The sequence below is a fragment of the Erythrolamprus reginae genome, chromosome 1, assembly GCF_031021105.1.
Source record: "Erythrolamprus reginae isolate rEryReg1 chromosome 1, rEryReg1.hap1, whole genome shotgun sequence".
Taxonomy (NCBI): Eukaryota; Metazoa; Chordata; class Lepidosauria; order Squamata; family Dipsadidae; genus Erythrolamprus; species Erythrolamprus reginae.
This window is the reverse complement of record NC_091950.1, coordinates 237,424,321-237,438,142: the sequence shown is the minus strand read 5'-3', so window position 1 is coordinate 237,438,142 and position 13,822 is coordinate 237,424,321. Positions and strand designations below refer to the sequence as shown.

The window sequence follows — 13,822 nt, the reverse complement described above, 5'->3', positions numbered from 1 at the left end:
AAACAATAAGAAAAAAATGGTGGTAATTAGAATCATCCAATCAGGGAAGAATTTAGAGGAAAGGGAGGTAGAGAAGGAGGAAGCAAAGAGGAGGAAGGAGAGTGAGTAGAGGTAGAGAAGTAAAAAGGAAGGAGGAGATGTATTAGGAAAGAGAGAGAAGATGTAAGAAAGTAAGTATTAGAGATGGAATAGCCACCTGAGATAGAAAGAGGGAGGTGGAGAGAGGGAAGACTGAGACAGATCAAATAACAAAATTAAAATTGGAACGTAACTTATTGTGCTATTGCGCTTAAGTGATAATATACATATATTGATTTTCTATTGAAGGTATATGTGATGTATGTTGTGTATATTGTTGATGTGGGGGGGAGAAAAAAACCTTTTACTGAAAATAAATATGGAGGAGACCCCTGTACCAATCTGCTGGAATTGAAAGTTCATTGAAAAAAGGTTTCCTAGTCGTTCTAAATCAAAAGGACGGTGCCTTTCGAGCCTCTAGAAATAAGATGTCTATTTTTTGTTTATTTATCTTTTTTGATCTGTTGTATGCTTACCATTGAGCTTTTCTGGAAAATTGTTACTTTTTATACACAATTTTTAAGACTAAAATGTAAATTTTAAGAACTTGTCCTCTTAAATTCTTATGCAATGAAATAGGTACACCTGAAAGGATAGTTTGTTATTTTTTTTATTTTAATACAAGTAGTCTCAATTTATGACCACAACTGAGCCCAGAATTTTATGTTGCTGAGACAGTTATTTAGTGAATTTTGCCCCATTTTACAAGCTTTCTTGCCACACTTCTTAAGTGAATCACTGCATTTGATAAATTAGTGCTGTAATCTGGCTATTAAGTGAATTTAGCTTCCCAATTGATTTTACCTGTCAGAAAGTTGCAAAAGATGAACCTATGTCCCAGGGATACTGCAATTGTCAAATATGCATGTTGCCAAGCATCTGGATTTTGATCACATGATCATGGGGATGCTACAAGTCAGTAAGTGTGAAAAAGTCAAGTCACTTTTTTCAGTGCCATTGTTACTTCAAATGGTCACTAAAAGGATTGTTGTAAGTTGAGGGCTACCCGTATTAATGTTATTGTTGCTATTGTTTGAAAGAGATCTATTTGAGTAGTTTTATATTGCAAATGCGAAAATAATATTATTGGGTACAGTATGCATGTATTAATTCGGTATATGTACTAATATTAAAACAGGGAGACAGCACTATTTAGTAATCTACCCCAGGCAGCCAAATATAATACTGTACATGCAGTTCTTTAAATCTGTAAATGATATATGCCATTGGAATTCAACTGCTGATATTTTGTGAGTAAAACAGATTTCAGTTTATTCCAACTGAAGAATACTTCCAACAGAAGTATTTTGAAATCAGATTTATAATTAAGGTTAATTCAAAGCAAGCCAAAACCCATATTTATTGGAAGGGTGTCTTTTAAATGTCAAAAACATTCACGGAGTGAATTTAGTTTGAATTTCAGAGAATGGTATTCGTAACAAAAAAGTTGAAACACAAAAGAATAGGAAGTCTGGGGAATCTTTTTTTTATATAATAAATTTTATTATTTTTTTATAATAATAACAGATACACACTGCATAAAACACAGTACACAGTGGTAAGTGCTCCTGTCACACAACATCATTCAGACCCCTCCACCAAAATGAGGGTATACCTAGTTTATAGCATTTTAAACAAAGAACATTACAATATTTACAAATTATACAGTGATTTCAGTTTATTCTTTGTACCTTGGTCTTGAATTCTACTAACCGTATAACCTCTAACCCTGTCCCGTCGTCCCACCAGTTCCTTGGGAATCTTAACCTACGGTATACATTCACTCTTGAACACCTATGTCATAAAACAAATGTGTTGTTCATTTATTAGTAAAATTTATATGCCGCCCAACTCCAGTGGACTCTAGGTGGCTCACAATTGATTATTCAATTCATGCAGAGTTGGGTATGCCTCTTGCACACTAAGGATATTTCTATTAAGTTCCCGTCATCAAATTAAAAGACAATCCAAGCTTCTTAGAACACGAGAGCTCTGTATCTTTAAAACCCAATTAAACGTGCGCATTCTGCAGCCTAGGATCGCCGATTGGGAGTGCGGCAAGTACTGTATTACGATGGAATCAATTTGTCATTGGAAGAGAGTATAACTTCTTCCATTTTATATAGCTCTATGGTTCTTTCACCCAGTGGATACCACATCCGGCTTAAATTTGAACGAGTTTTCCAAAGCACGGCCGGTTATCATAGAGACGATATGTCCTACAGAGCTCAGAATGCCGTCTTCTTTTTCTCTCTTAGCCGGAAGTTATACTAATATACTGTATTAGCCCCAAGCCAGATAGATTTCTTTATGGTTAAAAATTGTAGTATACCGGAAGTGGCTGAACGAGTAGCCTTTCCTAAACCGGCTTAATCGGAAACGGAAGGAGCACGCGGAGAAAAGGGGAGATAGAGAAAGTTGTTTGGCTTGGCAGTTACTCCGCTTTTTTTTTTCTTTTACCGGAGAAAAGTTTCTCCTGCCATCCCTCTCTATCGCCTCAGGCTTCTTAAAGTGAGGGGGTTGCAACCGCGGACCTCTTGAGTTGAGTGCCGCTCCTGTGGGATAGAGCGTGAGTATCGGGTGAGGAAGAGGAAGAGGAGGGACCCCCGAGTCCTTTCATTCTTCCAGGCGGGGATCTCAGTGAGGCAGTCTCACCCCAGTGTAACAGCGAGAGGAAAAATTGGAAGAAATTAAGGAATTATTGGTAATGCAATACAGTACAGTTGAGTAAAGCACTTGACCTGATGCTCCTGTTACTAAAGTGCTTTGCCAAAAGCCACTTAATGAGATTAGCTTCTTTTCATGGCTTTGGCAATTGCAGTGAAGCAGTCAAACGAAAATTTCCATTTTATTTCTCGAATATAACTGGTAACGCTTTCATTCAGTGTCTTTGCTGATCAGATGTTTTAGATTCTATGTCAGGTTGTGACAAAGAATTGCTTTTGTTACTCTCTGAAATTTAAACTTGTGTGTGTGTGTATACACACACACCCTAAGTAGGGACATACATACATGTACGTTTGTATGTATGTGTGTATGTATGTATGTCCATCCCTCCTTAGGGTGATCGCCCTTTCCCATCCCCGAAAGTATGTAACTATAATAATCAGTGTTTGCCTTTTAATTAGAAAATTCTGAAGAATCGTTGTGGATTAGTGGGCGTAGTCTTAATGTATGGTACTTTTAGTTTTTTGGAGAAACTAGGATATATGAATGTGCTATATCTTATTTTTCAGGTCAGCCTATCGGAAGATGGATATTAGACCAAACCATACACTTTATATCAATAATGTGAATGATAAAATTAAAAAAGAAGGTATGAAATATATTATTCCTAATTATGTCCTAATGAATTAAGACATAGGCATTGTCATACCTTTCTTTCTCAGCTGTGAATTGATCTTGTAATTTGAAATGAAATTAATATATCCAAGTCACAAATCTACAATTACTTTAACTTGAAGCACAGCTGAGTTACATTAGGTTGTTATCCTTTTCTCTGAGTATGTATAGAAAGAAAGAGCCAATAGATCTTTATGTCATAGATCTAATCCCCCAGTGCCCACCTAGATGTTCATGGGAGATATATGAATACTACATGATCCTTTTGTCTGTATCACATCAGTTGGTATCCAGAAACCTACTTTTGCTGACTGAAGGAAATGCAGATTAATCAATCTAATAGTATTTGATACATTTACATTTCCAGGACATATGTATAAATGAAGTTGAGAAATTAAGTTAATCTATTCCCTGCTTTCAACCATTGTCACCTGTATCTTAGAAACAAAAGTAAGCACATTGTGAATTGCTATTGTTGAATCAGATATTCACTGTTTCTAGTCCAGTATTGTACTGATTATTGAAAGGAATTCTTCTAGTTTTCAGATATTTTAAGTTATGTGTAGAGATTTCATTTAGAGATAGAAATTTCTGCATTCAAATCATAAAATAATTATTAATATGGTAATTTACCAGTTATAAAGTTCTGAATGTTCTTTTAAGTAGCTAGCTACAAATAATACAATTCCCTTTCCTTTTCCCCCCTAACAGAACTCAAAAGATCATTATATGCACTATTTTCCCAATTTGGTCATGTGGTGGATATTGTGGCTTTAAAAACAATGAAGATGAGAGGACAAGCCTTTATTATATTTAAAGAACTTGGATCAGCCACCAATGCTCTGAGGCAGTTACAAGGTTTTCCATTTTATGGCAAACCAATGGTAAGTTGTTAAAATTTTTATCATGAAATATAACTGTATAGTCATGTAGACAGTATCTTATAAACTTCAGATTTCTCATTACATTCTTAAACTGTAACTTTATGAATCAACTCACAATATGATAGGGGTATTTATTTATATCCTGCCACTTCTACTATAGATGGAAAGAGATATTTTAATTTTCATTTCAGTGGTTAATACCGGAAAAATATTACTAAATTCCTATATACTTATCCACTTATTTGAAGTAATGAAACCAACTTCTAAGCCAAACATATAGAAGTGTCTGCACTTCAATTCATTTTTTAATTAACATTTGAATATAAATTATTTTAACTATGATGCATTTTTTGTGTTATCAGTAGAATTTTACAATAATTTATAATTCTAATAGCTTAGAATCCATATAGAAAACTTCCATTTTGGACTGATTAGAAACAAGTGGAATTGCATTTATGGTCTGATTTATAGGGAGGGGTATCAATTCATGAATATCAGTTTCAATATAAATGTATAAGTAAGTTTAAGTTTATTGGATTTATATGTCGCCCTTCTCCGAGGACTTGGGCCAGCTTAAATCATATGAAAGAGACAATATATATTGAAATCAAAATAATTAAAATTCAAAGTTACAACTAAAAACTAAAGAACCAATTAAAATACATACATAACTATTCAATCATCAAACTCTATACATTCATCGATCAGGGGGGAGAATCTAATGACTCCAAGCTTGGTGGCATAGGTGAGTCTTTAGACTCTTATGAAAGGCAAGGACGGTGGGAGCCAAGTAGAGCCATTTATCTTATTAATTTGCTAAAATTACATAAATATCACTGGATATTTAGTCTTGTATTTAAGTCCACAAAATTAAGATTTCACTTTGTGTAAAAAATGAATTTGAACAGTTAATTTTGAAGATGTAGCTATCTGCAGGGAACAATCCGAAACATTACTTGAACATAACATTTTGTTAACATTTTTATTGGCTTGAGACACTGCCTAATGTAAATAACATTCTGACTTTTGAGAGAAATAGAATTTGGATGAAAGGAGGCTTTTGAGAAAACTTTCTTCTAGACCTAGTCTAGGCACTGGATTTTGTTATTGACATTACCACAGGAAAAACATTCTAAAATCCCATTTGAGCAATATATTTGCCATGTGGAAGTTGTTGAAAACAGTCCAACATGTGTTAGTTTGTTTTGCCAGCTTTAGGAATATTCATATACAGTATATTCTACCTCTTTAACATTGGCACCCTGGACAGTCTGACAATAAATATATCTTCATCCTTTTTTCAGAGTGTAAATCATTTATAACTCAGACCCTAGTAAAATACTGTGCAGCAGCCGGCGAAAAGCAGGCATCAGTTATCGAAAGGTCATCAACATAAGCATAGTTATTGTATCAACTATCTCAGTTGCCTGTACTGTATTAATTAGTCTGCTTTTTAAAAGTTATTTTCAGTTGTACCTTTTATCTCTGACATTTGGCTATAATTAATGATTCATTTTATTAATTCACTGTTGGAACAATATTGCAATTTTTAATAGTAAATTGCTCAAAATACAGTGGTACCTCGAGATACGAGTTTAATTCGTTCCGGACCTGGGCTCTTAAGTCGAGCAGCTCTTATCTCGAACGACTTTTCCCCATAGGAATTAATGTAAATAATTTTAATTGGTTCCAGCCCTCAAAAAACTCACAAAGTTAGTCTAAATTATGCAGAAAGACATGTTTTTAATGAAGAAATGTACATGTACATATAAATGAATAATGAAGTTTCTTTCACTTAACTTGTAAACTTTCTTAAACTTTTAAATTTACATATGTTCAACTTCTCTGCCACCCAATCCTGTAGGACAGAGGTCCCCAACCCTTTTTGCACCAGGGACCGGCTTTAAGCGATCAAGAGAGGAATGAGTGAATGAATGGACGGAGGGTGGGAAGGAAGGAAGGAAAGAGGGAAGGGGCAGGAACAGAGGAAGGAAGCAAGGAAACTTATGAAAGGGGAGAGTAAGAGAGGAATGAGTGAAGGGAGGGAGGGAGGGAAGAAGGTGGGAAGGAGAAAGAAAAGAAGAAATAGAGGAAGGGAAGGTAAAAGAGAGAAAGAAAAAGAGCAAGAAAGAAAGCTGCAAGCACCCCCCCCCGAGCCCCCCAGGCCGGCTGCAACCTTTTAAAACACGCGCGCCGCTTCGCAGCTGTCTCCTGAAGCCGAACGCGGAAGTTAGCGTTCGGCTTCAGGAGACAGCTCCTTGGCGCTTGTATCTCGAATTTGGGCTTGTAAGTAGAACAAAAATATCTCTCCCCTCCCAGCTCTTATCTCGAGTTGCTCTTAAGTAGAGCAGCTCTTATGTCGGGGTTCCACTGTACAAGGGATTCTGTTCATCTCTAGATCTCAGTATAGGATATACTTTAAACTTTTCAGAGAGTTAAAGAGCAAGATACCTTGTGCACTTGAACTCATATTGATTTCTCTTAGATTTCCCTTGAGCTTACCACAAGATATTGTTTTTGTGAAATTTTGTTTCTTGAAAACAGCGCATTCAGTATGCAAAAACAGACTCTGAAGTAATTTCTAAAATGCGTGGTACATTTGCTGATAAAGAAAAGAGAAAAGAGAAAAAGAAGACCAAATCCTTGGAACAGGCTGCAAATGCTGCCAAAAAGCCAAATCAGGTAACAAACATTTTTAGTATATATCTCATTAGACTTAAGCAATACAGAAAAGTTATGAAGCTCTATATGGTCATTAGAATGTTCTTTTTGTTAGTTTTATGTGAAAGGCATGTGTTGCCCTCAGAGTGCTACCAGATGAATAATAGAAGAGGCTATTTAAGCTGTTGAATGTTATCCATTTGTTCACTGCCTAGATCTATATGCATGTAGTCCTTGGGTTGTGACAGCAATTAAGATCAAAATTTCTGTCACTATGTGGCAGAATGTGGTAGTAAAGTACAAGGTCACATGAACACATTGTTTAGTCATAGCATGTTTAATCAGTTATAAGGACTTCACACAACTGTAATGTGGGAAGAGACAGGAGTTCCAGACAAGGAAGTCAGAAGATCAGAGCTAGGATGGAGGGCAGATGCCACGGGTGAGTGCTAGGGATTGTGGGCAGCTGGGTGCCACTGCTTGGAATAGAAAGTGCCAGGGCTGTGATTCTACATCCTACTACCAACTGAGGCAATCCTCTCAGCAGCAATGAGATGACATTTTCAAGACCTTTCCTATGTGTGGCCAAATGCCTGGCAGTGATTCCTGGCAGCTACTTGGCTGAGGGCTTTATGTGCCAAAGGGGGAGGCAGGAGGCACCTGCCCAACATGGCCAGCAAAACACCTGCTTGGTAGGGCTTCAGACAAACAGCTAAAGGAAGGCAGTTGAAGAAGACACCAAAGATCAATTGGATAGTGCAAAAGAGAAAATCTCTAGGTGCCTGAATGTTGATCACATAACTGTGGAGACACTGCCACAGCCAAGGACCAGCCTTCAAGAACTAGTCATAAAGTCTTTTTATAGTGCTGTTGTAACTTTGAACTGTTGCTAAACAAATGGACGTAACCCAAAGACTACTTATCAAAACATCTCCCACAGGTAACTTGTCTAAGCTCCTTTAAAAATGCATTTTATCCTTATGCTATTAAAATACTATTCAATTACTTCTTTTAAATTTTATGAAAAAAAAGACATAAGAAACAGTAGGAAAATACAAAAAGTTTATAGACAATTACTTTCCTCTCCTCTTATAGCTCAGTAAAAATCTGAAAATTTAGAAACACTGCATCACTCTTGTAATATTTCTTAGATTCCTGTTCCCATAAACGTATGGTATGCTTTGTAAAATTCCTATGGCAGAAAGATCCTTAGATATAGCCTCTAGGTGCCTTATGGCTATAGGATTTTTGTCAATTCTTAACTAACGTTCCCTTAAATAATATTGCCTCCTAATTATTCTGGCCCTCTTAAATTTCTGTTTTGAAATTGAACCAGTTGTTTTGTATCTGTCTAAAGTTTATTCTTATAATTTTTGTAATGTGATTAAAAAGAATAAAGATTTCTAAACACTATTTTATTTTGTAATAGGAAGCAAATCAAAATTCAGCAAATGCTCAAGGAAATGCTTCACAGAATCAACAGGTAAATATTACTGCCTTAGTGCAACTAAACATCCCATCATTGTATTTGACCTTTTAGAATAACATTTGTGTAAACAAACAGATATATTTTTTGTGAATAATTTGTAACCAGTTGTTTGCTTCAGACTTTAATATTGCACAGAGGCAGTAAAAATCAGATTCTTTATATTCTGATTTATTGTCTTCAGATTTTTTTTAATAATAAAAGTTAACCTGCTGCAAGATTCAAAAATATTTTTATCTCCCTAGATTAAATCTAGTCAATATATAGTCCTGTAAGTAGTCATAAAAAGTTTTTTAAAAATATTGATTTCTATCTTGTGTGGTGTTGGAATGTTATCTGTTTCTTAGGAAAAGATGATAGTAGGTGAAAGAGAACAATCATTCATCTATCAGTTCACCTTCTGATAAATATCTTTTTGATAACAGACTATGACCACAAATGCAGCACCTCCTATTTAACTTTAAAACTTAATATAGAAACTGCTTATATTTTTCCCAGTTCTATCCTTTATTATATCACTTTGTTTACCACTTCTGTTATTACAGGTGCCTGATAATCCACCAAACCATATACTTTTCCTCAACAACCTACCAGAAGAGACAAATGAAATGATGTTATCAATGTTATTTAATCAGTAAGTGCATATGTTTACTCCTTTTTCCTAAGATGTCAGCTGCAATATTGCATGCAATTACTTCAAAATGTAGCTCCCTGAAATCAATTTAGTAAATTACCTGGGATTGATTGTCAACAATTTTACATAGACTAAAGCTATGAATACACAGGGCTAAAATCATGTAGTTTTTACTGACCTTTTCTTATTTGTAGTAATTTCCTAGAGTTGTTCAAGAATGATGTGGACAATGCAAGAAGCTGGGTTTCTTGATTTAAGCTGAAAGGTTTATGAATATTATATTGATTGCACATGATTTTATATGGCTATATCTCTCTGGGTTGACAGATGGCTTCCAGGCGTGACAGTATCCCTGATATGTGTGCATGTGCGTGCTTAAATTCAGTCAAAGGATATGTATCTTGTAGATATCTTGACTTCAGCCTACCCCATTTTTTGTTATGCATGATAGCTTCTGAAATTCTTTGACAACATTTATTTTATTTCTTTATTTATTTATTGGACTTTTATGCCACCCCTCTTCGAGGACTTGGGGCAGCTTACAACATATACAATAACAATATATAATATCCTGAATCCAATCAATAATTAATAATCTAAAAACACAAAGACCGTAAAAACACTCATACCCATTCAATCCACTAACTCACATAACTTTTGTTGGCCAGGGGCAGAAGTCTAATAGCCCCAGGTCTGGTGACATAAAGGAGTCTTGAGACTTTTACGGAAAGTGTGGAATTCCACCGCCAGCCTGACTACCTCCTCGAGTAGCGCAGGCATGCAGCTGGGAGGCACATACGTAAGGAATAAGCCCACCTGAACCCCTAGGTCAAGGTGGGACTCACATCCCACTATCTCAGGAGGAGTGAGCCTGCATAGGCTGATGGTGTTCCTGGCTATAATAGCCACTCCTCTTCCCTTCCCTGAGGTCGTGGCTGGAACCCCTCCCTCAGGGCCCAGCCAGGTCTCAGTCACACATGCCAGGTCGGCCTCCTCCTCCAGGAACAAATCCTGGATAAGGGGAGCTTTATTAACAGCCAACCTGGCATTGAGCAGCAACAGCCTGAGCCAGGGTCCAGATTTTGCTTGTCACCAGTACCCCGGGCTGAGTTCATGGGACCGGAACAAGGGATCGCTTTCAAGCTCTTGTTCCCCGAGAGCGGCCTACCCCATGTCTCCCGCCATATCTGACCCTCCCTAGCATGACCGGAATATTCTGGCCCTCTGCCACCTCAGAGATGGGCTCCCCGCCCCCTGCCTCCAAAGCACCAGGCAAACTGGTCCTTCCATTTATCTTATCATACCAAATATCCTCACCATTCATTGATATCCACTCATCCATCACTAAACCACCTTAATTCAATTAAAATAGCAGTAATAAAATAGCAATGATAAATATATGTATTTCAATCAAGCATACTCATTCATTCATCCATTCATTCATAATGCATCCTCACCATTTCTTCCCCCCCCCAAATATTATAACCAATAGTTACTAAATTAATTAAAATTGAGAATTAAAAACAAGGTTTGCAAATGTTAAAACAGTAGTTAAGGTGTTAAACTATTGCACAGGGTCCATTAAAAATCTAGAGAATTACAGTCTCAGTTCTTCAAAAGGGCCCAGATTTGATATGTGTTCCTTAACTGTACTCTTTTCCATTGAGTCCTGTCTTCTCCTCTTCTTAGGTCTTTAAAATTAATAATGGGGGAAGCTGCAATCAGTACATTCTCTGTTCCTTGACCCCAAAACAACCACCACCATCCAGTTTTAAAATTCCACCAAGGGGAAGTAGGTATGATAACGAAGTTCCAGAGTGCTCTCAGTGTTCCCAATACAAAGTGAGCAGTTGTCTCCAACATTCCATTCCCAATGCCCTCAGCGTTGGCTGCTCCCACCAGCCAACGTCTACCGCTCTGTTATTCCCAGCGCCTCCAACTTGCCTCCAACTTGCTCTCCACTTTGTCCTTGCAGTCCTCAATGCTGGCCACTCTCACTCACGCTTTCGAATAAAGTTAGGTACCAGTAGGAAGAGAATTCTAACAGGGACACTGGTGTGTAAGTACTGGATGAAAACATTGTTTAAAATAGTCCCAATTTAATAAAAACCGTAGTTTCCAGTTGCGGGTGATCTTTTCCTTCCTCTTACGCCACCAAACTGGAACTGGAACATGGTTAGAAATGAAGTGCCATGCTTCTGATTTAAGAATAGGCCTCCCAGCTTTTACTCAAACTGAATGAATCCATATTTCTGGTACTAACATTCAATAATGTGTTAATAGAGGTTGATCTCTTACTATTACAGATATGATTTAATTCATTTGCCCTTTTTGTTCGAAGTGTTGGTTCTGGTTGTAAAGGACTTTGACTCAAAGTATTGAAATATTTAGCCTGTTTTGAACAGTTTGCTTAATCCAATTTTTGAATTGGTTTGAAATCTGCATATGCCAGAACAGTTGGGAATCAGGCAGTATACAAGCTTAATAATACATAATAACTGAGTTGACTTGGCAAGCAATTGCATTTAGATATTCCATCAAGCCACAATTTAGTTGAAATTCTCTCGCAGTCATATTAACTTTACCCATTTTCATTTTTTCAAGTGCCTCCCTCTAATTTTTGCTAATTCCATTTCACTAATTGAACATGACTTTTTATTTTAATGATTATTTAATGACAAATTATAGAATACAGAAGTGTTTGACGAGTACGGTATGTAGGACAGATTACAGATTTGCTGAAGGCTGAACAAAATAGATCCTTGAATTTACTATCTGGTGCATAAGGATTTATTGAATAGTAATTCATTTTATTAATTATGAACTTTATCATTAGAGACTTTTCTGAATTCAAACTTTCTGTATGTCAATTGCATCATTTTCATTGAGTGGAAAAGTATTACTGCTTTCCCTTTTTCTTTTCTGGCTTGCCCAGATCTGTAGTGTTCAATTATTATTTTTTTAATAATGAACTTCAATTTTAAGTTATCATTAGTGAAGAGAGTAAGTCTAGCTCCATGATTGGCAATGATAAAGAATATAAACTTATATAATTTTTTTTTGTCTAGATTCCCTGGTTTTAAAGAAGTGCGCCTAGTTCCTGGTAGACATGACATTTCATTTGTGGAATTTGAAAATGAAGGACAGGCTGGAGCTGCTCGGGACGCCCTCCAAGGATTTAAAATTACCCCATCACATGCAATGAAAATTACATATGCCAAAAAGTGATGGAAATGAACTCACATTTTTTTGAAAGAACTTGTTTACGTGCTTTTTTTCATGTGCCATGGGTTTTTTTTAGGACAAAGCTGAATAAATTAAATGATGGTTCCTTAATTTTAAGGAAAGTGTGTTATATAAAACTCTTGGGGTTTCATCCAGTCGGCATGTTTGCATTTCTAAACATGTTCAAAGAATGCTAACATTTCTGCTGACCCTGTTAGTTTTTGTTGATGTACATAAATTGGTTTAAGATACTGTGATCTTCAGATCCTTTCAACTTGCTTAATAAGAAATAAAACTGTTTCTTAAGAGTTCCTCTTTGATTGCTGTTTCATCTGATCAAAATTATTAAATGTAGCTAATTACCAATCTAGAAATTGGCTATCTTTGAAAGTTCTAATCTGAAGTTGTTAACCTTTTATCAGTTATGATTAGCATCGCCAAAGGTCCAAGTTCCAACACAGAAAGTTTATAAGGAATGAGTTTTGCCTTAATATTTTCCTGCAAGGGACTGGGGAGGGGGGGGAGTCATGTTCCCCCCCTAGAATAATTGCTGGGGAAGTGAAGAAAGTGGGTGGCCTCGTTTCATTTTGTATTGATCTCTGCTTCCGACCATCCTCATCTCTATTTATTGCTAGAATATGGCCTCTAGAAATATTTCTCCTAAGCAAATGCTGCCTTTGATGAGAAAAGGTTTTCCACCCACTCCTGCCTCCAAATTTTCATTAGGAGTTAATAAGGCACAGTGGGATTGTACTTGTTCGTCACATTGACATCTATACATATGGATGGGCATACGTTCGTAGAATTGGGGAGAAAAAAACTTGCCTTGTATCTAAAGTTGTTTTCAAAAGTTTTTCTTTAGAGACTATTGTAATTGATAGGCTGACTTAATGCCAAATATGAAAATAAATGTAACCAATGATACTTGCATTGCCTGATGATAGATAATATCTCAAATCTGGTGGTTTAGTTATGTAAAGATATTCATAAATGTAGAGATGGGTAGGAAAGACACTGTCTTCTGTGTAATTTGCAAATTTCCAGTTTTTATTAAAACGTGCACCTGGTAAGGAGCAATACACTGCTGTACACAATGTTCCTATACTAAGAATATTGTGTGAAGGCTTATCCAAAATATCTGCACAATTGAAAATAATATGCCAAAAGTATTGTAGGCTGGGAGAGCTCTTATTTCTGAAACAGCAATCCTCCAAGATACTGTTATGTTGAGTTATTGGCCCTAAATCACTCAATCTTTGGCAGCTGCAGTCTTGGTTTAATATTTAGAAGGAATGTAGGTGCACCCAGGCAATTGACTTTAAGCCCTAAAGGTGATATTTCAATTTTTTGGGAGGGTATTACTAGAGTGGCTATCCTTTGTGTCCTATGTCTAGAAATAGCTCCTAATATCCCTGGAATTGTGCTTGAATTTGGTCAATCCCATACATTGCTGAGGTTAAGCTGGGATGGCTGTATTCCTATGAAGATGATACGGTATATTTAGTAATAATT

At 36.4% G+C, this 13,822-nt stretch overlaps 1 protein-coding gene across 3 annotated transcripts; it reads left to right on the top strand.

The window, feature by feature from the left end:
* The first annotated feature begins 2,288 nt into the window (after nt 1–2,288).
* On the top strand, nt 2,289–13,234 carry SNRPB2 (small nuclear ribonucleoprotein polypeptide B2). Of its 3 annotated transcripts, none has more exons than XM_070732602.1 (7): nt 2,289–2,647; nt 3,315–3,394; nt 4,132–4,304; nt 6,849–6,986; nt 8,395–8,448; nt 8,997–9,085; nt 12,154–13,234. In XM_070732602.1, the coding sequence occupies exons 2-7, from the start codon at nt 3,331–3,333 to the stop codon at nt 12,311–12,313; spliced, it is 678 nt and encodes a 225-aa protein (XP_070588703.1). In that variant the 5' UTR covers nt 2,289–2,647; nt 3,315–3,330; the 3' UTR covers nt 12,314–13,234. The 3 variants fall into 3 exon arrangements, with proteins under 3 accessions (XP_070588703.1, XP_070588704.1, XP_070588705.1); XM_070732603.1 differs by having other exon boundaries at nt 2,301–2,658; XM_070732604.1 differs by lacking the exon at nt 2,289–2,647 and adding an exon at nt 2,701–2,782.
* The last annotated feature ends 588 nt before the right edge of the window (nt 13,235–13,822 follow it).

What these genes read in the sequence shown, in the direction of transcription:
- SNRPB2 (XM_070732602.1), top strand. Translation starts at nt 3,331, where the DNA reads ATGGATATTAGACCAAACCATACACTTTATATCAATAATGTGAATGAT. An exon ending in TGATAAAATTAAAAAAGAAG is followed by an intron (nt 3,395 to 4,131) that starts GTATGAAATATA and finishes CCCCCCTAACAG; the next exon opens with AACTCAAAAGATCATTATAT. An exon ending in CATTTTATGGCAAACCAATG is followed by an intron (nt 4,305 to 6,848) that starts GTAAGTTGTTAA and finishes TCTTGAAAACAG; the next exon opens with CGCATTCAGTATGCAAAAAC.